The 22,926-nt window shown below is 39.0% G+C and overlaps 1 protein-coding gene across 2 annotated transcripts in view; it reads left to right on the top strand.

Moving 5' to 3' along the window:
* Positions 1-3,484: 3,484 nt before the first annotated feature.
* The window catches only part of FGF14 (fibroblast growth factor 14), a 334,049-nt gene continuing 314,607 nt past the window's right edge, over positions 3,485-22,926 (top strand). Inside the window, exon 1 of one of the 2 annotated variants that reach the window (XM_087967331.1) lies at positions 3,485-4,554. In XM_087967331.1, the coding sequence (XP_087823457.1) occupies positions 4,464-4,554 (91 nt within the window). In that variant the 5' untranslated portion in view covers positions 3,485-4,463. The remainder of the gene's footprint in view (positions 4,555-22,926) is intronic. The other variant, XM_087967330.1, reaches the window with a different exon arrangement.

Here is a 22,926-nt window from a genome sequence, read left to right as displayed (position 1 = left end):
AGATGGATCCAACTACTGGAAAATTTCTCTTTTGCATAACTGAACAAAGCACCACCCAGTCACTCAAAAGAATATGGTTTCTCCTATCCTCTTCAAGGGTCTTCAAACTTGGCATGTTTAAGACTTATGGACTTCAACTCCCAGAATTCTTGAGCTAACATAACTGGAGGAGGAATTCTGGGAGTTGAAGTCCACAAGTCTTAAAGCTGTCAAGTTTGAAGACCCCTACTCTATATGTTATAAACTTAGGACAGTGCAGGAAGAGAAAGGGAAGAGGTAAAGAAAGTACAAGGAGAGACTGCCTAACAACATACAAGTAGGAAGCTAATATCATCTCTTGTCAGTTTGTATTGAATTCTGAACCCATTTTGAAATGCAAAATGCAATGGTCATTGTATTCCCTTGCATGCCCTGTATTCCTATAAATTGTTCCTATAATCCTTTTCTTGGTAAGCTCCCTTTTACATCTAGAGATTTCATTACATTGGTTTAATAAGAATATTTATATTAGAAGCTTCCCCACATTGAAGACTACAGAATCGTATAGCTACTTTTTCTGTTTCAAGCTTGGCTCAGATTTATTTATTTATTTTATTTTATTTTATTATTTTATTTTATTTTATTATTTTATTTTATTTTATTTTATTTTATTTTATTTATTTTATTATTTTATTTTATTTTATTTTATTTTATTTATTTTATTTTATTATTTTATTTTATTTTATTTTATTTTATTTTATTTTATTATATTTTTTTTATTTTATTTTATTTTTTTATTTTATTTTATTTTATTTTATTTATTTTTTTTTTTATTTTATTTTATTTTATTTTATTTTATTTTATTTTATTTTATTTTATTTTATTTTATTTTATTTTATTTTATTTTATTTTATTTTTTTTTATTATTTTATTTTATTTTATTTTATTTATTTTATATTTTATTATTTTATTTTATTTTATTTTATTTTATTTTATTTTATTTTTTATTTTATTTTATTTTATTTTATTTTATTTTATTTTATTTTATTTTATTTTATTTTATTTTATTTTATTTTATTTTATTTTATTTTATTTTATTTTATTTTATTTTATTTTATTTTATTTTATTTTATTTTATTTTATTTTATTTTATTTTATTATTATTATTTAGTTAATTTGCCAAGCATGTATGAGAAGACAGGTATAAGTATGAACATAACATATAAACATATAAGTATAAACTGGTATAAGTATATAAATGAGTCTGAATAAATAGAAACAGTAGGACAGGGATGGTAGGCATGCTGGTGTGCTTGTGCATGCCCCCTTACAGACCTCTTAGGAATGGGGTGAGGTCCACGGTAAACAGTTTAAGGTTAAAGTTTTGGGGGTTTGAGGATGTAACAACAGAGTCAGGTAGTGAGTTCCAGGCACTGACCACTCTGTTGCTGAAGTCGTATTTTCTGCAATCGAGTTTGGAGCAGTTTACTTTGAGTTTGTATCTATTGTTTACCTGTGTGTTATTGTGGTTGAAGCTGAAGTAGTCATTGGCAGGTAGGACATTGTAGCAGACAATTTTGCATACTAAGCTTAGGTCAGACCGTAGGTGGCGTAGTTCTGAATAGTCTAGGTCCAAAATTTCAAGCCTGGTGGCATAAGGTATTCTATTGCGAGCTGAGGAGTGGGGTACTCTTCTCATGAAATACCTCTGGGCTTGTTCAATTGTATTAATGTCCGTTATACAGTGTGGATTCCAGCTGTATTCGAGAATTGGTCTGGTGAAGGTTTTGTATGCCCTGGTTTACAGTTCAATGTTACTGGAGAAGAAGCTTCACAAAATTAGGTTAACAACTCTTAATGCCTTTTTGGCTTTATGCTGTTACTGAGCTTCTAGAAGGAAGATCCAAAGCACTTTCCTTTCTTTTTCTCCCTAAGTCTGGTCTGAAAGAAGAAAACCTTGGTCGAAGGGTCAACCCTTGTTTGTTGCGTAGGCTCGAGTGTGTCAGGATATTGAGTTCTGATAATGATGTTATTCAGTCAGCCATAACTCTTGGTGATTCAAGGGCCAGGTCTCTTTACATCCTCCAATCTTGCACTGTTTCTTTGAGCTTTTTTTGTGCTCTGGTTGGTGTCAGCTTTGTGAAGGTGTCCAGCCACCATCTTCTTTGGAGGCCTGTTTTCCTTTTACTGCTAACTCTTCCCAACATAATGGCTTTCTTTGGTAAATCCCCCCACGTGATATGGCCAACTAGTTCAGCCCTACTAGTTGCAATCTCTCATATTTACCATTTCTTGAGGAACTCTTGTAAGAAGAGGGTTTACCAAAGATATTTTAAATTAATATCCTTTTTCCAGTTTGGAAATAGTGTGTCTAATACTTTTACACGTCAGATAAAGAGTCTTTGAATGCGAGCAACAAGTAATATCTTCCTTCTAAAGAAAAAAATAATCGCATTTTAAAATCAGTTTTATGGGTAGGTTTCCTTTTAGTAAAATGGAGGTGCTAAATTGGTAATAATAAAGATCCGAGAACATAGCAGATATTAAATTCATTGCTCCTGGAACAATTTTGGGACATTCTTGCCTGAATGAAGGAATGGGGTAGATGGAGATAATATGTGATTGTAAAAAGATGTATAGGTCTATATCAATAAGGAAATGGGTTTCTCAGCATTTTAAATAACAAACTCAAATTTTTATAAAAATATATTGGGTATTTTTCTGTATTAACCTTGCTTTTTGGCATAAGAATAAAGCAACATGGCTCATTTTTATTCTCATTTTACAGATAGAGTCCTGAGCAAGATCTGTCAATCATTAAAACTGGGGTGACAGCTGAGGTTCTTTTCAGTTCCAAAATCAGCACTTTTCCTCCTGGATGGACAGATGTCAGTTTTTCTCAGTTCAGAATTTGGAAGAAAGTCTATTTGTTTCTCAGGAGGTGTGCAGAGAAGAAGAGGCAACCTGTTCCGGTTAGTTCCTTCTTGTTGCTGACGTGGTTCTTTTGAGGAGGAGACTGTGTAGATGGAAAGTGGGATCATCGGGTGGACTCCTGGCTCTTCAGGAAAAAGGGGGAAAGTTCATTTCTTCTTTGTGACCCTATGGTTCAGTCTGTAATTAAATTTTTCTCTTCTCACGAATAGTAAAGAGTTTTCAAAGGAAAGTCTCAGGCAAGTCTACGTGTCGAGTGGTGGATCTGAGGTCTTGTTAGCATGCAGGGATGTAGTTCCTCGGAGGTTACAAGTGGCAGTCTCTGTCCAGTATTTTAAGCTGCAGCATGCTTGGTGAAAGGAACGGAGGAGGGGGGGGGAGAAGAAGGGAGGGGAGGGGAGAGACTGCAGTGACACTGCTTTCCCTGGGCTGGCTGAAGCATCTCACTGGTGACAGGCCTGGAAGCACGTGGCTACGTCATGAAAGCCAGTCTCTTGATGCAAATTTCAACTCCTCCTACTCCCAGTTGAATGCCTGTAACTCATAGCCAAGGCTCAGGAGCAAAATCCAGTTTGTGTGAGTGTGAGTGCGTGTGCGTGTGTGCGTGCGTGTGTGTGTGTGTGTGTGTGAGAGAGAGAGAGAGAGAGAGAGAGAGTGTGCATGTATCTTTCTCTCCCTCTCTCTCTCTCTCTCTGCATGTGCAGGGAAGATAGAGAAATTCCTAATGCAAGCTGGGTCTTGGGCGAAGCACAGAGAGAGAGAGAGAGAGAGAGAGAAGGAAAGAGAAGAGAGCTGCCTCCGTGATGTGTATGTTTGCCTGCGTGCTAAGGGCTAAGCTTTGCATCTGTTGTGCAGCCTGACTGGGAACTGCAGGTGCCACACAATTGCATATGTCACTGAGATGATTTGATGGTAAAAATCAGCACTTTCCGAGTGGAGCGCCTGCTTTCATCCATCAGACTTCAGGTAGATGGTAGTTGGTGGTACTGGCTGCGTGTTCTCTCTTCCAGGAGCTGCACCATGCTTATCTTTTGGTAGGATGCATCCTGTTTTGGCTTTGTTCTGCAGATCCACCCATCCACCTAACCATCAAGTAACAGGCAATGGTGTCTTCTTTGGGGATCTTCTCTTTTTCACTGTGGTCTCGGGTTAGTTTTTGGCCTTGGCTGGAATCTCATCGCCTCATGTCTTGGTTGGCTTCGATCTGAAAGGGAAGAAACAGACAGAAAGGAGAGGATCTATGTCTTTTTTTTCCTTCCACAGTTTTGGGTGATAATCCACCGTCATTCTGGAGGGGGAATAACCATTCACTCTGGCTGAAAAACGCATCCGTTGAGAAGTCTGAAAGAAAGAAACCACGTGAGGGGAAAGGGGGGGGGGGAAACCCTGGGAAAGCAAATTTATTATTATTTTTCCCCCCCTTTGTTGTTGTCTATGATAAAACTGGTGCACCTTTTGAGGAGAACTGATCTCAATTTATTATTATGCAACAACCACAAGGGTCTCATCTATCTCAGGGTGTATAAGCGCTGGATTGCTTTTCGCCCAAATCAATGTGGTTTCTTTGGAACATTTTCAGCAAAGGATCGCATATGCTGCAGTGTCTTTGTGGCAAGAGTCTTAAGAAAAACAAGAACCCAACTGGTAAGCAATACATTACATCACGTTGTTGTTTTTTCCCTTTGTATTACTGTCTGTTGCTCACCGAAGGCAGATCTGCAGTCCTGTTGAGGGGAAACTGAGGGAAATGGAGTTAGGCCAGTGTCGACTTGCATGTGTGGTTCCCACTGTATGGAAAGAAGCAAGGGTCAGGCTGGACACGACTAGACAGATCTGTTTGGACTGTGTTGAAGCCAGAAATGGAGAAATTTAGACCACTAGAAGATGAAATTGTAGCATGCTGCTGAATTGAAACTCCCCCACAACCCATGGGTGCAGTTAGCTTCCAGAAGAGATCTCAAGGCCTTGTACTCTTACACGCCTGTGGCTGCACTCTTACACGCCTGTGGCTTGTAGGTGGCTCCAAGGGACTTTTGGCACAACTTTTCCAACAAGGTTTGTGTTTCAAAAGTATGTGAAGTGGTGGCTTGCCATCCCAGCTGTGCGCTCTTCAAGCAGCCCTACTCTCTATCCCTAGCTGGTGGCAGGGTCAAAGGAGCTGCTTTTCAGGGAGCCTGTGCCTGTAGAAAGAACGGAAGAAAAGTCCACCCGCTTATCAAGAGTGCAGCAGAGGGGTGTGTGTCTGCATGTGTGAATGTGCCTTGAGAGGTTTCCTCTTTGCCTTGCCACTCAGGTACGGGGGGCTTTGAATGCCAGCCTGTCTGTTCGCTTTCTGCGTAACAGTCATGCGTTCAGTCCCAGGCAACCCCAAGAAAGAACTTGCAGGACATTGAAAGAGGAAATGCTGGTGCCCTACAGCTCACTTTCTCCTCCAACCCTTCTCTTTTCCGTTTTGTTCTTTGCTGTCAACAGAAGAGAAGGAAAGGAAGGGAACAGCACTGACCAATGGGCGAAGGCTTGTGCTGGCGGGGAAGCAAGACCCCCCTCCTGCAAGCCCCCTCCCCCTCCCCGACTCAGACTTTTCAGTTGTGGGATGGGATGCCTCTCTGGGATGTCAGTTGGAGTATCTGCAGTCACTTGCATTCTTTGGAGAGAAGCATCTCCAAAGCGTATGGTACGCCTACAAAATCAAGGAGAAGGGAAACACTGCTTAAGCCCTTGCATGCATTTGTTAAGTGCCTCTGTCCACAGTATGTGTGTTTGTCATATTGCCTGCCCTGCAGTGGAAGCTTTTAAGCAAGAGGTTCCTGGATGCTGGCACTGCAGTGTAGTACATCACTAGCATGCATTGCATTGTCACCCAGCATCAACAAGCTGCAGCAGGACTGGGAAAGCTGGGGCCTACCAGAGTTTGGGACAGTCACACCAGAGCTTTCTTACTTGCCTTCTCGGGACTGGAGTGATGCCAAAGAGACAAACTCTGCTTCCCGAGAAAGCCTTCCTTCCCTTTGTCTACTCCCTCCCCCTCACTAGTAGTTTTCATGACTGCTCCAACAAGGAAGCTCCTTCCCAGAAAACTGGGGAGGCCAGAATGCCCCAACCCCACAAGAAGAGCCCAGGAGCCCGAGGCACGAAATGCTTCCCTGCAGGATCGACACTGGCGGGGTAGAGTCGGGGTTTGGTGGGCTGTGCTTCTTGAGACGGGAAGACACCCTCCCTCCCCCTCCCCCCCCCCCCCACTGCCAAGCACTGCGGTCTGAGGGACGCATGCTGGTGGCAGGCAACTTTGCCAAAGGCGCAGAGCTACTTTGTGGAGAAGATATTCCAGGGAAAAATAAAGCCCCCACCCCCCTCAAAGCTTCTGCCCTCACCAGCTCATCTTTGGAATGAGGATGCCAGCTTGTCCCAAATAAACTTTTGGGGTCTTTCTCTGGTTATGTCAGAAACAAACAAAAAAATCTTGCAAGTTTTTGGAAACAGGGAAGAGGCAAAGCATTTCCCTTTTCTGAGAGAAGGCACTGTGGTGGGGTGGGAGTGGGATGCGAATTCATGACTGTTTCCCGCTCCTTAAACTCCCCCTCCAGGCACTTCTTCACAATATTATTGTTTGGATTACTTTACTTTGCTCTCCTTGTTCTTGGCTTATTTCTGATACTTCAGTGATGGTTGGAGGCTGGTTTTGGAGCCACCCCTGTGGGTATCCTGAGCTGCTGTTGCAGCTTTACTGTCACGACAGACTGCCTGAAAGAGTGAGATGGAACTGCTTGTCACAGGCCTTTAAGGTTCCTAACTCTGGCCTCTCTATTTGCTTCCCTGCATGTATCGTTCCCTGTGTCTTTCCTAAGGGAAATGTAGACCCGATTTGACTGATGCCTAACGGGTGCCATTACAAAACAGTTTTATTATTATTTTATTTTTAATATGCCATTACAAAACAGTTTTGGTTAAGCTTTTGGCTAAAGGAGATGATGGAAATCTGGATTACTTTGAATTAAGTCTGACAAAGCCTTACAGAATTTGCAAGGCAATATGAGGGAGGATGGATATTTTCAGGCTACTGCTTTTCCCAGATTTGTTGAATTTCTCTTGTCTCCCTTTCTGTCCTACAAAAAACTTTTGCTCCTCCACCTGTCCAGCTCTCATTTTTGATAATGTGTTTTCTCTCTGACCCCCACCTTCTGTCTTAATAGCAACTTTTCAGGTATAGTGCAATAAATCTATACTTCTGAGGGATATGGATCAATCAGCATGAAGTAGATAATTAAGCTGTCCCAAAATACAAAGGAGATTTAAGGTGTAGTTTGAATGTGATCTATCATATTTGGCTGACTATGTTTCAGAAGGATCTCAATAGGTCCTTAAAATTGAGGTAGAAAGAATGGGCATTATTGTATATGGAGGTAGAAAGAATGGACATTATTGTATATGGAATGGCTACAGAGATGGACACTTTGATACTTTTAGTTTTGTAGCATGCCAAAGGACTGACCATGTTATAAAGTTTTGAGATGCTACAACTTCTGAGAAAAATCAAACCATATAGGACAAATACCATCTTTAGGAACCAACTGGAATGTTTCCCAGAGTCAATGTTAATGATGACTAAAATGTGTTTTGAAAGCAACGTTTTCTTTTTGCTCAATTTTCTTTTGCGGTGCTGTGCTGTGATTGGCTATAAAACTGAGGACTGAAGTAGTTCCTGGCTTTTTCAAAAAGAATTTTGGATAAATGCCAAGGAGTTCTATGAAGCAGGAATTCAGTGCGTTTACTGAACTTGCAGTGTACCATGGACCAATCATCACTTCTTTTTCAGAGGAGTACATATTATTGCATGTAGCTGTGAGATTCTGAAAATGATTTTTTTAAACTGTACTTTGTATGGTTATCTTGTATTCAACTTAATTCACTTGTGTATTACAAGCAGACGTTTTGTTACAAAATGTCCTTATTTTATGAAGGCAAATGATTTTATAGCTTCTAAATTTTTGGTCCATCATGCAAGATAAATATTCTTGACTGTATAGTAAAATGAATATGCTAATCTATGGAATGATTGTCAAATTTTAAATATGAATGAAAAGGTATCTTAATGGAATATTGAATGATTTGTGCTTGGAGTTGTTCTAATGTTGATATGGCACATGATTTATATGTAGATTTTTGTCCAACTTTTCTTTTATATTTATTTCCTTCCACTTACATCATGAGTTTCCTTTAATTTCTTATTCAGCCCTCTTTGTAACACTTCAAATAGTTGACACGAGACACTGATTTAATTTTAGAAGAGAATAACCAATGGAACACTTTGCACCACAATAATAATAGAAATGTTCAGCTTGTCTCTTTCTAATTTTGACTGTCAAATGTGGGTCTTGAGAAAAAGGTATAGATACTTAGAATTTTACTAGTGTATATTTAAGGGAAAACTCTTTGGGATTTGTCCCTTAGTATTTTAATGGGGAAAAAAAACAGAATATCAAGTTTGTATGTCATTATTGTATGTCATTATTAAAGCTGTTTGCCTTGGTCCTTCAATTTCTGCCACCATATTATGCTTTGTTGTTCTTCATTTTGTCCTTAAGCATTTTCAGAGGAAAGGGAAAACTGTAATTTGATGTTTAATCAGGCCTAGGTTTCCTATCTTATTAAGGAACTTTCTGCATGATGATTTTGAATGTCTTGAAATGCTGCTGGGATCTACAGTAACTCACAGCCAACGTATATTTGTGCATAATCCCAATTGTTGCATCTTGGTATCTTCTGGTAAAACACAAAAGAATATTGACATTTGCCACTGCAAATTTGCTGTCTGGTTGTATCTTGCTAATGCATTGTTTCTGCCTTGAATATAGAAATTAACCTGAACTGCATGGGGTTGGAATGTACACATTTGCAAAAATAAGTCTTACTTTTCATTTGTCACAGTTCCAGAAATGCCTCACTTGCAGATAGTCTAGTATTGGGTTTAGTTCAGAAAGGTACAATTTTTACCTTCTAAAGCATGTATACAAACGGAGAGAGAAATGTAATCTGAAGTGGAAACAGGAAAGAGGACTAACTTCTAACAGATTTAGTGATTGTGGAGGTCCTCCTTGCACTGTACATAAGGATGGTGCTGGTAGGGCAGTTGTCTTCCATGTTTACTACAAAGGAAAAGGCAGATATGTATTAGCAAATTTGTTATGGACAGTATCAGGATGAGAGACAATGTTATGTTTGCCAGTTACAATAGCTAACTTACAAAGAATAAAGATTCTGTTGGAGGGCTTTTGAACTCCAAATGGCTAAGGAAATAAACTTACCTTGTTTTAGCTTTTTGGTTTGTGTCCCTGTATTAGAACTCAGTTCTATTCTATCATATGAATAGGCTTAATAAATTAGATTTATTGAGGGGCTGCCACAGAGAGGAGGGGGTCAAGCTATTTTCTAAAGCACCTGTAGGCCGGATAAGGAATAATGGATGGAAACTGAAGAAGGAGAGATTCAACCTGGAAATAAGGAGAAATTTTCTGACAGTGAGTACAATCAACCAATGGAACAGCTTGCCCTCAGAAGTTGTGGGAGCATCATCACTTGAGACTTTCAAGAAGAGATTGGACTGCCATTTGTCAGAAATGGTGTAAGGTCTCCCGCTTGGGCGGGGGGTTGGACTAGATGACCTACAAGGTCCCTTCTAACTGTGATTATCTGTTATCTGATTTTGTGAACTTGTTTTACCCAAATGGGGAAAATAAAATGTAACACGGGAGTCACTGGTTTGTGATATGTGGGTGAGGGAAGAGAAGTTAGGAATGGTAGGTTCATTTCTAGTTTATAGTGGACTTCCTGATGGAAAAAGTCTTTACACATAGTTCTGTGGTAAATTTGCTGAAGCTGTGTTCTCTCCCATCCCTTTGCATTCATTCAGACACAAAAATTGACTTGTCAAAGGCCATAAAGGTCTTATATCCAAATCCAACATCCTGAGTCCCAACCAACTCTTATGCATGTTCTTCCTTAATGTGTGGATGACAAAATATATCCGTGATTTAAGGACCCAATGTACTTGTGAATGTTAATATCTTTTTTGCATTAGGATTTCTACAGCCTCTAACTTTAAACTCCTTTGTAGGACTGTAGCACACATACATGATGCCAGAGTCCCTAAAGAAATTACTTTGCAAAAGCTGCTATTTTCCCCAAGTGTGAAACAGCAATGGGTTTGCAATTTGTTATCTGGGGCAAATATTTGATTTAGATAGGGGATGAGAGACTTGGCAAAGGTATAGTCTTTCAACCTCGAGTCATAGCAGAGGCTTGAAGTCAATTAACTATAATTTAAAATGAAAATGTTGAAGATACCCTTAATGTATTGTGTAGCTTGGATAAACCTATATGTCTTCTGCCAGCCATTTTGAGTTCCAGTCATCCAACTGGGAATTTTTAGCATTTCTTGCTAATTAAATATTAATGGAGCAATAGGCAATTCATGGAATAGTAATAAATAGTCAAACACCGGAAACTGAGGTAACGATGCAACCTGTATGTTTTTTTTTAAATCATTCCCAATGTGATTTATTTCTGTCTTGCCTTACCCTAGCTTTCTTCCCATCTTTGCAAATAGTATACGTCTATAGGGCTTCTCTTTGGACTGTGGTATAAAATGAAAGCTGGAGGCAAGCAGTAAAAAAATAATAATGGCCACAAGTCAATATGATATTCTAACAAGAGGAATTTCTCGGTGGGAGGAAGGCCCAGGGCCCAAATTTTCTGCAGTTTATTATATACTAGTGTTTTTTGTTTTTTTTTGATGGCCAGGGTATGTGCGAAAGACAAGGAATAGGATCAGTAATTTACTCAACATTTTAAACTCAGATGTAATCCAAGAAAATATATATTGATCATTATGATCTCACTCGGTCAAGAAGGCAAAGTGGTATGTACAAATATGACTACTACGTCACTTGTAAAATGGGACGCTGAGAGGGGAACAGCCTTAGAGTAGACTTCCCTATGTTTCCACATGATAAGGACACTTTACAGCAGAACCCTAAATATTGCCAGCTCAAAATTGCCTCATGTTTTTTAAGGGGCATTTTGCGGTTTTCTGTTGCTCAAAGTTAGTAGAATAATTCATTTAGTAATCTCACATTTAGCAACACATTTGAGTTTTTTTTTTTTTTTTTAAAAAAGAGCACTTCACTTCTTCTGTAATTTGGAGCTTTTGACATTTTGTATGGTTCTGAGTAGCAGTTCAGGAATCTTTGATGACAGAAAGATACATTTGGTGGACCTATTGCTGTGCTAGTAATCAGCAAACTTTATTAAATATGGCATAGTGCCCGAACCAACTATTTTTAACTATTTAATACAGGAAAGACAAAACGAATAGAAACAAAACAAAACAAAAAGTTCTGGGCTCATTGTCTTCTAATATCCTACTGGGATTAGAGACTAGCCTTACCAATACAAAGTTTTCTGCCAGTGATGCTGCATTTTAGAATAAGATTAAAACAGACAGGAGTCATGGTGGGATATATGACTCCATCCTCTCCTTCCTGCGTTCAGGCTACTGCTGGGATACCAAATGGCATTAAAACAATTCATATGTGGGATTTATAAGTCTTTGTAAGGACTTTTTAGCATTTAGTGTGTTTCCTTTCCCTTGCAATGGCCTCATAAAACAGGAAAGGAAATGCATATAGCAATCATGATTAAAGAATGGGAAAAATAATGAAACATTGCCATGAAAACAAATGCGGAGGAGAATGTCAATTCTCAAAAATGTCAATTATTATAAGTTACTGTTGGAAAACAGGGAGTTTATGGGCTTTCCCTCATGCCAAGTCTTAAGTTGATTGACTATCATGTGGGCTATAAATGAATAAATCTTAACAAATTGCAGTGCCATTTGTCAGAAATGGTGTAGGGTCTCCCGCTTGGGTGGGGGTGGGGGTTGACTAGATGACCTATAAGGTCCCTTCCAACTCTGATTATCTGTTATCTGTTAAATATCTTTCTGGATTTCAACCCTTCCTCTGCTTCAGCCATAATGATGACCCAATAGTCTGTCCACTCTGCATTTACCTTTTTCCCTGATCGATGGATTCCTTTGCTTATTTACTCTTCTCATATATGTACCAGGAAAGCAAGCACAAATCCCTTTCATTTCGTGGATGGGACTTTGAGAGTATGGGATTCCCTTTTCTATCAGTTGCTCCCTGGTACCCTCTGGAGTGATCACTGGGCCTGGATAATAACCTTGATAGAGATATACAGAAGCTGTTGCCTAGGTGAAAGATATTGAAACTTTTCTTAAAATATATACAAAATGTCACATTCTGGTAGTGGCTCAAACAGACGCTCTGTAATTCACTAAACTACAAGAAGGAGGAAGAGGCAAAACACAATCAGATTTGCAAAATTCTGTCGTCTCAATTAAAAAATGGCTCCAACTTTCCTGGGGAATTGATTTCCTGGTGTGGTAATGAGGCTGACACAGAGAAACCAAGGAAAAGAAAACAATGGGTCGTACCAGTCTTCCTGTCATTTGAACTAGAAGGAAGTGTTAGCATGCTTGTCAATTTCACTTTTTTGAGGAAAAAAAGCCATTTCACTGAATTCATTCTTTTTTTAAATGCAGCCTTTGCCATTTCACTAGATTGTTTTTAAAAAGCGTGGTGGAATATATGAATGTGTCTACAATGAAATGAAGCATATCAGACAAATAGGACAGGATCTCCAGCTGTTAAAAGTGGTCAGTGGCCCATATCACACTGGGGTCAGGTTGGTTGTCTCAGACCAGTACTTGTCTTTCATCTAAGCATATAGTTAAGTAAGTAAAGTTTTCCAGGAAGGATTTTGGTGAATGGCTTATCCTTGCAGAAAATTCCTCTGAACTTATCTCTAAAGAGAAACATCTGTGAAAGTTCATAATTGCTTACCAATTTTATGCCAGAGAATAGTCTTTCATACTTTTAAAACCGGATTAATTTAAATTTTTCATTTCTTATTAAGTCTGTTTTAAGAAAGTCAGAAGGGAAAGAATTTTGCTGAACAGTACAGTATAGAAATCCTATTTTCAAGTTCCTGAAATGTTTAGTTAAAATGATTAGTTTTTAAAGCGTCTTTCTCTAATTTGATACTCTTAAAATATAGTGGAATAAAAGGTAACCACATCTAATGTCAGCATTCCAGCAAAACCAAACTCCAATCAAAACATCCGAGACAGGCATTTTCTCATGGTGGCAATATGGCTTCCAAAGCTGACATCTAGGCTACAAAAATTTGAATAAGAGTTCAGTTTTCTTGTACCTCTTTCTTGTCATCCGAATTTTTGCACCTGAAATCAATAATTGTAAATGCGGTGGTTGAATATTGTTACATCTTATTGGGAGATCAGAAAGTTAGGGGACTCTGCTTTGATGTTAAAAAGTTTTTTTTAAAGGAAACTCTCCTCATCAATCCTGTAAATGAGAATCCTGTATAAAAATCTTGTTTAAGCATCAGAATCCTGTACAAAATCAAAATCCTGCAGAAAAAAACAAACTGTTACTTGAGAGTTCCTATAATATTAGAAGGCACGTAGAAAATAAAATGTTAGTACTTTTGGTTTCTTCCAACAATGTTTTATGGCACAAAAAAAACATTCCTGGCAAAATTATGTTCTCCTATTTAAGCATTAAAGATGCAGGAAATCTCCCAGAGTCTGAATTTGGCAAATTCCCATTCAGGAGAAATATATTTCACATATTGCTAAAAGAAGACAAAGAAATATGCATATGTGTCAATTATATTTCATGAGAACATCTGATATGTATGCCAGGGAATAACTATGTATGGCAAGCTATCTGTCCTAAATGTATTGATAGTTGTTGGTATATTCCTCCCAGAACTCAAATGAAAATTGTTCTATTTACATGGATCTCACTGGAAAGCTACCATATTTGGTTCAGAAACCTGATGACCATTAAAAATCAACAGAAGTAGAGTTTTAAGTATATCTTTGTTTGCTTCTCCATGATTGTCTGGATTTTTGCATCCCAGTTCTGATAGAGGTTTGTTTTGTTTTTTTTGCTTGATGAAGCACTTGTCAACATATAGTACAAAATTCTAAATTTCTATAAATGAATATATGTTGCACTTCTTAATGGTTGGAACATTTTCATGCTTATGATTGTGTCTGAGATATATTTACTGATAATCATCAATGTTAGTTGAATTATAATACTTTGGGCTGCAATTATATACTTGGCTTTCTTTGAAGAATATATAGTGGTTGAAGTTCCAAATAGCTAAGCATAAACATACTGTGGAAGAGAATGACTGGCATTTGGGAGAAATTAGTCCTCTGTATTTTCAAATGTCACCCTTTTAATATAAACCCTCTCAGAATAGCCCATCTATATATATAATTAAAGTAATAGATAAAATGTCTACAATTTAAAAATACAGCTATTTTAATAAAGAAATTGGATTTGAGGGCAATTAATTATTGAGTACATAAAAATTTGTGTACAACATCAGAGATAGGTATCCAATATATTTGTACATGTTTATCTAGAAGGAAGCCCCACTAACTTTAGAGTTACTTTCCCACATGCAATTTCATTTTGGAGTGCAGTTCAGCACTACTATTGTATGTATACCCACCTTTCCCTGAATATAATACCCTGTCTTATATTTTTTTGACACCAAAAAAGGAACCAGGTCTTATTTTGGGGGGAGAGATGTTGTCCACTGATTCACCTCATTGCGTGTGCCACCCCAGCCTTCAGGAACTTCTTCAGCTTCGGATAGATGCAGTCAGGCCTCGCATACCTTGGCCCATTTCTTTTGCAGCCAGCAAGGCTTTCTTGAAGACCTCTGTGGCTGATAACAGAGCTCCAGTTCAATTCAGAGCTCTGTTATCAGCTACAGAGGCCTTCAGGAAAACCTTGCTGGCTGCGGAAGAAATGGGTCGAGGTGTGCAAGGCCTGGCTGCAACTATCCAAAAGTAAGTAGTAGGGCAGGCAGCTCCACCACCCCATCCCCACCCTAGCTTAATTTTTACCCGTGCACCCTGGAGTGAGTGGGGTCTTAATTAGGGCTTATTTTGGGTGGGGGTAGGGCTTATATTGGGTGCATGTGTAAAAATCAAGCTAGGACTTACTTTCTGAGTAGGTCATATTTTCAGGGAAACATGATATTTTAATGGTCATGATGGTTTTCAATTTTCCTGTATTCCTGAGGCAGCTATCTTGTGCATAATTAGCCAGAAACAAGTCCTGTTAAATTTAGTGGCACTGTACATAATTATGCTGCACATATAGGTAATTTTGAATTACAACTGTTTTTAATGATGGTTCAAAGTTATACAGCTTTGGGAAAAGTGATTTACAAGCCAACCTTAAAGTTAAAGTTGTTGCACCATCTTCATGGTCATGTGATCGCCATTTGAGCTCTTGGCAACTGACTGACTTTTACAACAGTTGCAAGGGTCTTGCTGTCACATGATCATGATTTGTGATCTTCTCAACCAGCTTTCAACAAGCAAAATCAATTGGGGAAGGTGAATTTGCTTAATTATTTGCATGATTCATCTAACAACCATATGATTCACTTAACACAATAAAAATGATTTAAAAATTGATTCTGGTCACATGATGACTCAACAACCACATCATTTAACGACTAAAATTCTGGTTTCAATTGTCATCGTAAGTTGAGAATGCCCTCTAATGAACTGAGAAGGAAACGTCTAACATAATTTAAATATCTGAGTATCATATTTTAATTGTTTATTGTCCATATTCAAAGGCAGCTCTGAATATTTGGAGAGGTTCGGGAATCTGGATTTCTGAAGTGTGCTTAAGCACGTGCTTTGCTGCTGAGATTTTCTTTAAAGAAAATTCCTTTAAAGCATTTTCAAGAAGCAATCAGATGTATAAGAAAGTACTAAAATGCCTTGCAAATTCAGGTTGGTAACATTTGTACAATAGAATTATTGTGATTCATTTCTCAGTGACAAAAACTTGATTCACGCTTGATTTCTACATGCTTCAGCACTGTGCATCCGATGACGGTTATCTGAATATGGGAAAATTGCTTCACTAAAAGGCATTGTGTGTGAAGTGCTATCAGAAAATATGGAGGTTTTAATGTGGTATTATATCTGAAGGCACAGTCACAATATAAGTCATATATCTGTGAGGCAGCTTAGATGACAGTCTTCTGTGACCTGTCTAGATTGCTATTTTTACTAGAGGCCTTCAGTGCCTGGAAGGTAATTTGTGAGAGATGCTACAGTGGAGCCTATACTGAGCAAGATGCTGTAGATCAGGGGTGCCCAATCTCTGGGCCGTGGCTCACTAGTGGACCATGACGTGCAGGGGTTGGTTTCTACCGGTTCTGTCCACCTCTGTAAATCCGGTAGCTCTGAAGAGCGGCAGACATAGAACCGGTTCTATGTCTGTTGATGTTTTTGCTGATCCGCCCACCCAGGCTCTTACCTAATCTTTATTTCCTGATTTTTCAACTTCAGCTGTCGAACGAGGCACAGCTGCAGTTAAAAAAGCAGGAAAAGAGGGCTGTTTCAAAGGCTGCTTCTCTGCACCCAGCGTGCTGATGACGATATACAGGCGCACGGCTCCCAGCGTGCAGGGAAGCTTGTAAATCTCGAACCAGTAGTTAACCCTGTCGTATCCCAACCCTGGTGACGTGTTTGCAACTAGGTCATGGAAACATCAGGTGAGCATGTGCGCATCCCAGAGGTGGTATTCAGCAGGTTCTGATCAGTTCTGGAGAACCGGTAGCGGAAATTTTGAGTAGTTCAGAGAACTGGTGGTAACTTTCCCCCAGGAGTGGGGAGGGAATGGAGATTTTACAGTATCCTTCCCCTGCTACACCCACCAAACCATACCCACCAAGCCATGCCATGCCCACCAAGCCATGCCCATGGAACCGGTAGTAAAGATATTTGAATCCCACCACTGGCACATCCCCACTTGTGTGAGAAGTGGGTGCACGTGCATACCACTTACTAAATGGAGCTTCATGGATGTGCTTGCCATCTGTTCATGAGGAACCATCCCTTCTCTCCCCCCACCTCGCTGGTCCACGAAGCTGGATGGTTGGGGAACTCTGCTCTAGATTGTTTTTAGGTTACCCCCCAATGCTATGGTTCCATAATTCTGACTGTTCCTGGTGTAGTACAGGTAGCTTGACTCGAGCAAGCACATCTGTGGAATATCGGCAATAAAAATGTACGCAGGACTATTTAGAAGTCCTGCATTATTCTGAGGAGATAGAAAAAAACCACTGTAGCCTAAATCTGGATCCAGATTTCAGGACAATGCTTTAGGTGAGTTCAACTTCTATCCTTGTGGAGGTGAATAATAGGGGAAATCTTCTTGCTGATGCAAAGTTGGCTACCTTTTCTCCACTTCATTATGTCCTGACATAATATGTGGCTTAACTATAATTGTAGAATTTAATATGATGCCGTACTGAAATGAAGAACAGGCTCATGACTTCTTCTCATTCAAAATCTCCTCATGGCAACCCTGTTCATCATCTAGATCAGGGGTGTCAAACTTGATTTCATTGAGGCCACATCAGGGTTGTGTATGACCTCAGGGGGGGAGGTGGGTATGGCTAGGGTTGGTGTGGCCAGGGTGGTCATGGCCAGCCCAGTGTCACTTGTATTGGGCTGTCTGTGGTGACCTGGGCAGGGCAGATCCATTTTTGGCTGCCATGGTCTCCTACAGCATGCCAACAGGTTGGAGAACAGCACCGGTTGGCCTGGGCCGGGCCAAGGCACTGCAGACTGGTCCTTCGCTGTTTCTAGGGTAGCCCAGTGGGCCAGATTTAAGCACCCTGCAGGCTGGATCCAACCTGAGGGGCTTGAGTTTGACACCTCTGATCTAGACTGTGTAACTTTTAAAAATTTTTTAAAGGTTCCTTTCAATGTTTAATATGCAAACCATGCCATTAATGAAAAGTCTAAACTTGCTGAAGCTGGGCAGGTTATTGTATTGTGTATTGTAAGCTCCCCCCCCCCACCATTTTTGTTCTAATGAAAGGAAGTAATCCCTTGTCTTATTGTGTTATTGATTGCAGTAAATAGGTTCCTACAATCCCTCTGGTCTCATTGGGATTTAATAGGTAAAGTACAGTACATATGCGTAGGGTCTTTACACATTGTTGTCCATCTTTAACAAGAATGTTAAAGGTGACTAATGTCATCAGTACTGAATCTTTATCAAGCCCTTATTAAATGTGATTGTTTGTTGGGATTCACTATATGATGAGCATTACCTTCTTTCCAGTGAAGTACACCAAAAAGAATCTGTTTCCACAGGACCTCATTGCCAGATAATTACCAAAGTCATGCCAGCATGATGAATCCATCATTATAGTCTCACTAAAATTGACAATTAAAATGGGAAGGAGTCTGTATTAAAACAGCAGTCAAAAAGAAGTGCAGCGAGATTCCTTTAATTTGCCAAGAAATGTATTCTAATTATCATGCTTCCTATTATGGAGCCACATTGAATGCTTTTGGACTTGCCTCTCAATAGATCACACATAATCTTATATTTAATTGAATGATGCACATTTACTGAAAGTCATCCACATTAATGCTTGTTCTAAGAATAGCATGAAACTTTAAATAGCTGCTGTTCAAAATTAATAGTTAGTACACAGTGATATTACAGTGACACAGATATAGGAACCAACATTTAGCAGACCGAGATATCAATTGTTCCATAACTATTTTGGATTACAAAGGCCTAATAATGTCAAATACGAAATCAAGAATTCAAACACCTGGTCAGTTACAATGTGACGAACTCCAGGACATCATATTTTAGCAGTGTCATATTATATTTCAAATTGGACAAACTGATCAGTTTTTGTACAAAACAATATACATTGGAAAGGTCAATATTTTAAAAAGGTCAATTTTCCAGGACACTTGGCCCTTTGTCTTTTCAAGAGAGTTCTCCATAAGGCACAAAATAAAAATTGCATCCTGAAATAGCTGAGATAGAATCCATTAAATCAATTTGTTAATGTGGTTTAAACAGAGATTAAGATTTTCTAAATTAATCAAAATGTTCATATAATAATAACAAACCAAAGGGAAAAAAAGAAAAAAATGCAAGGAAACAAAAAGCAAAGTTAAAAAAAAGCATCTAAATGATTTTTATCTTCTTTTCAACAGATAATTGCATTCTTATTGCTCACCCTGTTAAATATTCTATTAGTGCACATCTTTCTTAGTTTTTAAGATTAAGATTATAATCACGTTATCACAGTGATGCTTCCTGTAAAGTCCTTTTATAATAAACTAAAGCAATGGCTGGATATATGCAGCATACCATTTCAAACCAAACCACAATATATAATACCTGGCTCAATTGTAGTTAACTGTGAGAAGCCCATGTCCTAGTGGACAATCACTTAAATATGCAGCTGCCAAAAAAGTCAATGCTGTCCTAGAGGCACTAACAGAAGGATAGAATCAAGATCACGTGAAGTGTTAGTACCACTTTATAATACCTTGGTAAGACCACAGTTGGAATATTTCATCCTGTTTTGGTTGCCATGATATATAAAAAAAGATTTTGAGACTTTAGAAAGAATGCAAAGAAGAGAAATAAAGAGGATTAGGGGACTGGAGGCTAAAACGTATGAAGAATGGTTGCAGGAATTGGGTATTCTAGTTTAATGAAAAGAAAGACTAGGGTTGACATGATAGCAGTGATGTTTAATAATATCAAAAGTTATAGGTGCTCCAACACTGGAGGTTTTTATGAAGAGATTGGAAATCTTTTTTTTCCTGAAATGGTCTAAGGTTTCCTGCTTGAGCAGGTGGTTGGTCTAGAAGACCTCTAAGTTCCCTTCCTATTCTGCTATTCTGAAGTTGACCAATATCTCTTAACCAACTCAACAGTACAAGATTGTTTGGAAACAAGTGTCAGACCTGAGAGGTCTCCTCTAAAACCTGAAAAGGTGTGTCAGGAAGACAACTCTGATCAATGTAGAATTCAAGACATGCCATAAATTACAGGCAATCAGATTGTGGGTTGAATGTTAAAGGAAGACTTCTTAATGCTTGTATTAGTTCAACAGCAGAACCAAGAAGGCACTGAATTCCCCTTTGCTGGATAGGATCAAGCAAAGCTGGACAGCCATCTGTTGTAAGTGTTTTAATTTGGATTTCTGAATTGAACAGAAGCTTGGATTTGGTGGCCTTTCCCATTTTATTATTCTGTTGTTTTTGTGATGCATATGACAAATTCAGTTTTTATATTCTTCCTGTGAGGGCTGGAGTTGCTATGTTGAAACAAAGAACCTGAGACAGCATTAAAATATGGTGCAGGTACCCTTTGTATCTGAGCCTGATTGGCAATAAATCTATTACCCTATCATGGCAGAAAAATGTGGGAATAAACCCTTGGGTTATAAACAGCTGTCTCCAGCCTTGGCAACTTTAAGGCTTCAACTCCCAGAAATCCCTAGGCAGCAGTCTGCAGGGCTCTTCAAACTTGGCAACTTTAAGACTTGTGGACTTCAACTCCTAGAATTCCCCAGCCGGCCATGTTTATCTGTGCTAGAATATATAGTACCTGAGCTCTGTTATAGGGGCTTTTTGTATTTGTAACGAGAGCAACCCATCTAAGCTTTGTTCTTGGTAGTTCCCAAGTACTTGTTGAGTTTCTAGGCACATGTACTAACATGCCTTTAGGGAAGCTATGGCTACATTCATCTTCACATAAGAACACGCAAAACCAGACTATAGGATTAAATCACACTTTCCAACCTTCTTCCAATCCATTGGAAGATATGGATCAGGTTGCCAATATCTTGCTCCAGCAGCAAAACCCATAGTAACCCAGATGATGAATCAAGAAATTGGATAGAATTATCTCTACTGGTAATTCCCCTGTCCTTCTGTCTCGGACCCAACACTGAGAACAGCAACAGCATTTTGTTGATGAACATCTGTCCAATCAGAATAGAGCTGGAAGAGATCTTGAAGGTCTTGTCTTCTAGGGATCCCCACCCTTTTCCGCGCCCGGTTCCGGTGTCGCGGCGCCCGCCGGTCCGGCTCCTGGCGCCGCCATCTTCTGCTCAAGATTTTCAAGGCGAGCCCTAGCTCGGGAGAAACTTTCTCGGAAAGCCGCCTGCCGCCCCCCCCTTTTGACAAAAATTGCTTTTACCCATACAAAAAGGGGGGGCCCCCCACCCACGGCCCGGTAAGGCTTTTCCGGTACCGCTGGACCGGGCACCCTCCAATCCCTGCTCAAGTAGGAGACCCTATACTACTTCAGACAGGTGGCTGTTCAATCTTTTCTTAAAAACCTCCAGTGATGAAGCACCTACAACTCCTGAAGGCAAGATGTTCCACTGGTTAATTGTTCTCATTGTTAGGAAGTTTCTCCTTAGTTCTAGATTGCTTCTCTCCTTGATTGGTTTCCATCCATTATTTCTTGCCTTCTTTGTGGCAACTTGCTTCCTTATCCAACAAATACAACAAGAATCCTAACAAAGCCACTCTCTTCATTAATTAGTGTGACTAATGCATCTTTCAAACTTTCCCACGTATTGATTGTGTGTTGGATTTGTTATTAGACTTTTTATAGAAACCCAACAATGGGCAATCACTCTCCTGCTGCAGAACACCAAAAGTTGGGTTACTGAAGTCATTTTATGTGACTGGCAAGGGCTACTTTTGAGAATCCCATCAACACAAGTGAATGCCAAGTGCTTGTAAGTGCTATGTTCAGAATTATTTTGCCGATTGGAAGTTGTTAGTTCAATGTAGGTTGGAATAAAAGAGTTTTGAATGGACAGTTGAAAGAGGGGGGTATTAGTTGAAATTCAGAATGAGCTCATTCATGGTGGCTTCAAAGCTAAAAAAAAGCAGCTTGGACCTAACAGATCTTTACTTTCTGTCTGGAAGAAGTTGTACCAAGGCACAAAAGGTCAATATATTTTATTTTGGATTGCCTATCAAGATGTCTTTTATTCTGAAGCATCAAAAAAAAAAAAAAAAAAAGAGTCATACTTGTGGAAAGAGGTGCATTTTGCAAGCAGATGTCCTAAACTGTCCAGATTGTCTAGATGATTTAGTTCAGGGCTCAGAGGCAGGAATGTTGAACAATTTATCAAAGGCCAGACATTATTCATAGCTACAACATTAGTTAACATTTTTTGGACTAGCAGCATTTTCAACCTCTCAGACACCTGAGACATTAGAACAATTTGTTAAATCATTTTAAAATTAAATTTAAAAAAAAAACACCCTTATTATTAGCTTTTTATAGATATTTGTAATCACTAAACCAATTTGATGTGCCGATACTAAGAAATGAGTGGAATAAAGAATTACAGGTTCCTACATTGTCCTAACTTCTATAACAAGATTGCTAATGGACTTCAAATTATGACTTACAAAAAAAATATATTTAAAATTTATTCAACTCCATTACATTTGCATAGAAAAGGACTGTCAAAGCCAGCATTTTATTGAAGATAGTAATAAAGATAATACTTCTTTAAAATATATGCTTTTACAATGACCTATACTTACTATGTTTAACAACTGGACAATGTAAATCAGGGGTTGCAAACTGATGGCCCATGGACCAGATACATCATGTGCAGGCCACACCCACCCCAGCTCTGCAAAGGCAAAATCTTTGCAATATGTCATGTGATGTCACATGACGTGATCGAGTTTGACACCTGGGATGGATTCTCCATGCCTCTTCTGCCTTTTTTAAATAAAAAAAACCTAGCTCTATACCCATGCTTCGCTATGAAATGATGTGATTGGGCTTAGTTTTTTGGGAGGAAAATAAGGGGGCGAAATTGTATCTCTGCTTACCAGCATCCATCGGTATTCATCTGGCTAGCGTCCTCAGTGTGAGAGAGTTGAGTGCTGTTTGGAAACTGAAACAGTATTTGCTGTGTGAGCGAGAAGGAGACAGCAAGGTGCCTGGGCATGGCTTAGCTCAACTGTTCTGTACTAAAGCTGGTTGCTGC

Source organism: Notechis scutatus, chromosome 5 (assembly GCF_049901735.1).
Source record: "Notechis scutatus isolate UNSWTSFEM ecotype Mainland chromosome 5, rNotScu1.2, whole genome shotgun sequence".
Lineage (NCBI taxonomy): Eukaryota > Metazoa > Chordata > Lepidosauria > Squamata > Elapidae > Notechis > Notechis scutatus.
Note: the sequence above shows the minus strand (reverse complement) of the source record. Positions and strands in the feature narration are given on the sequence as shown.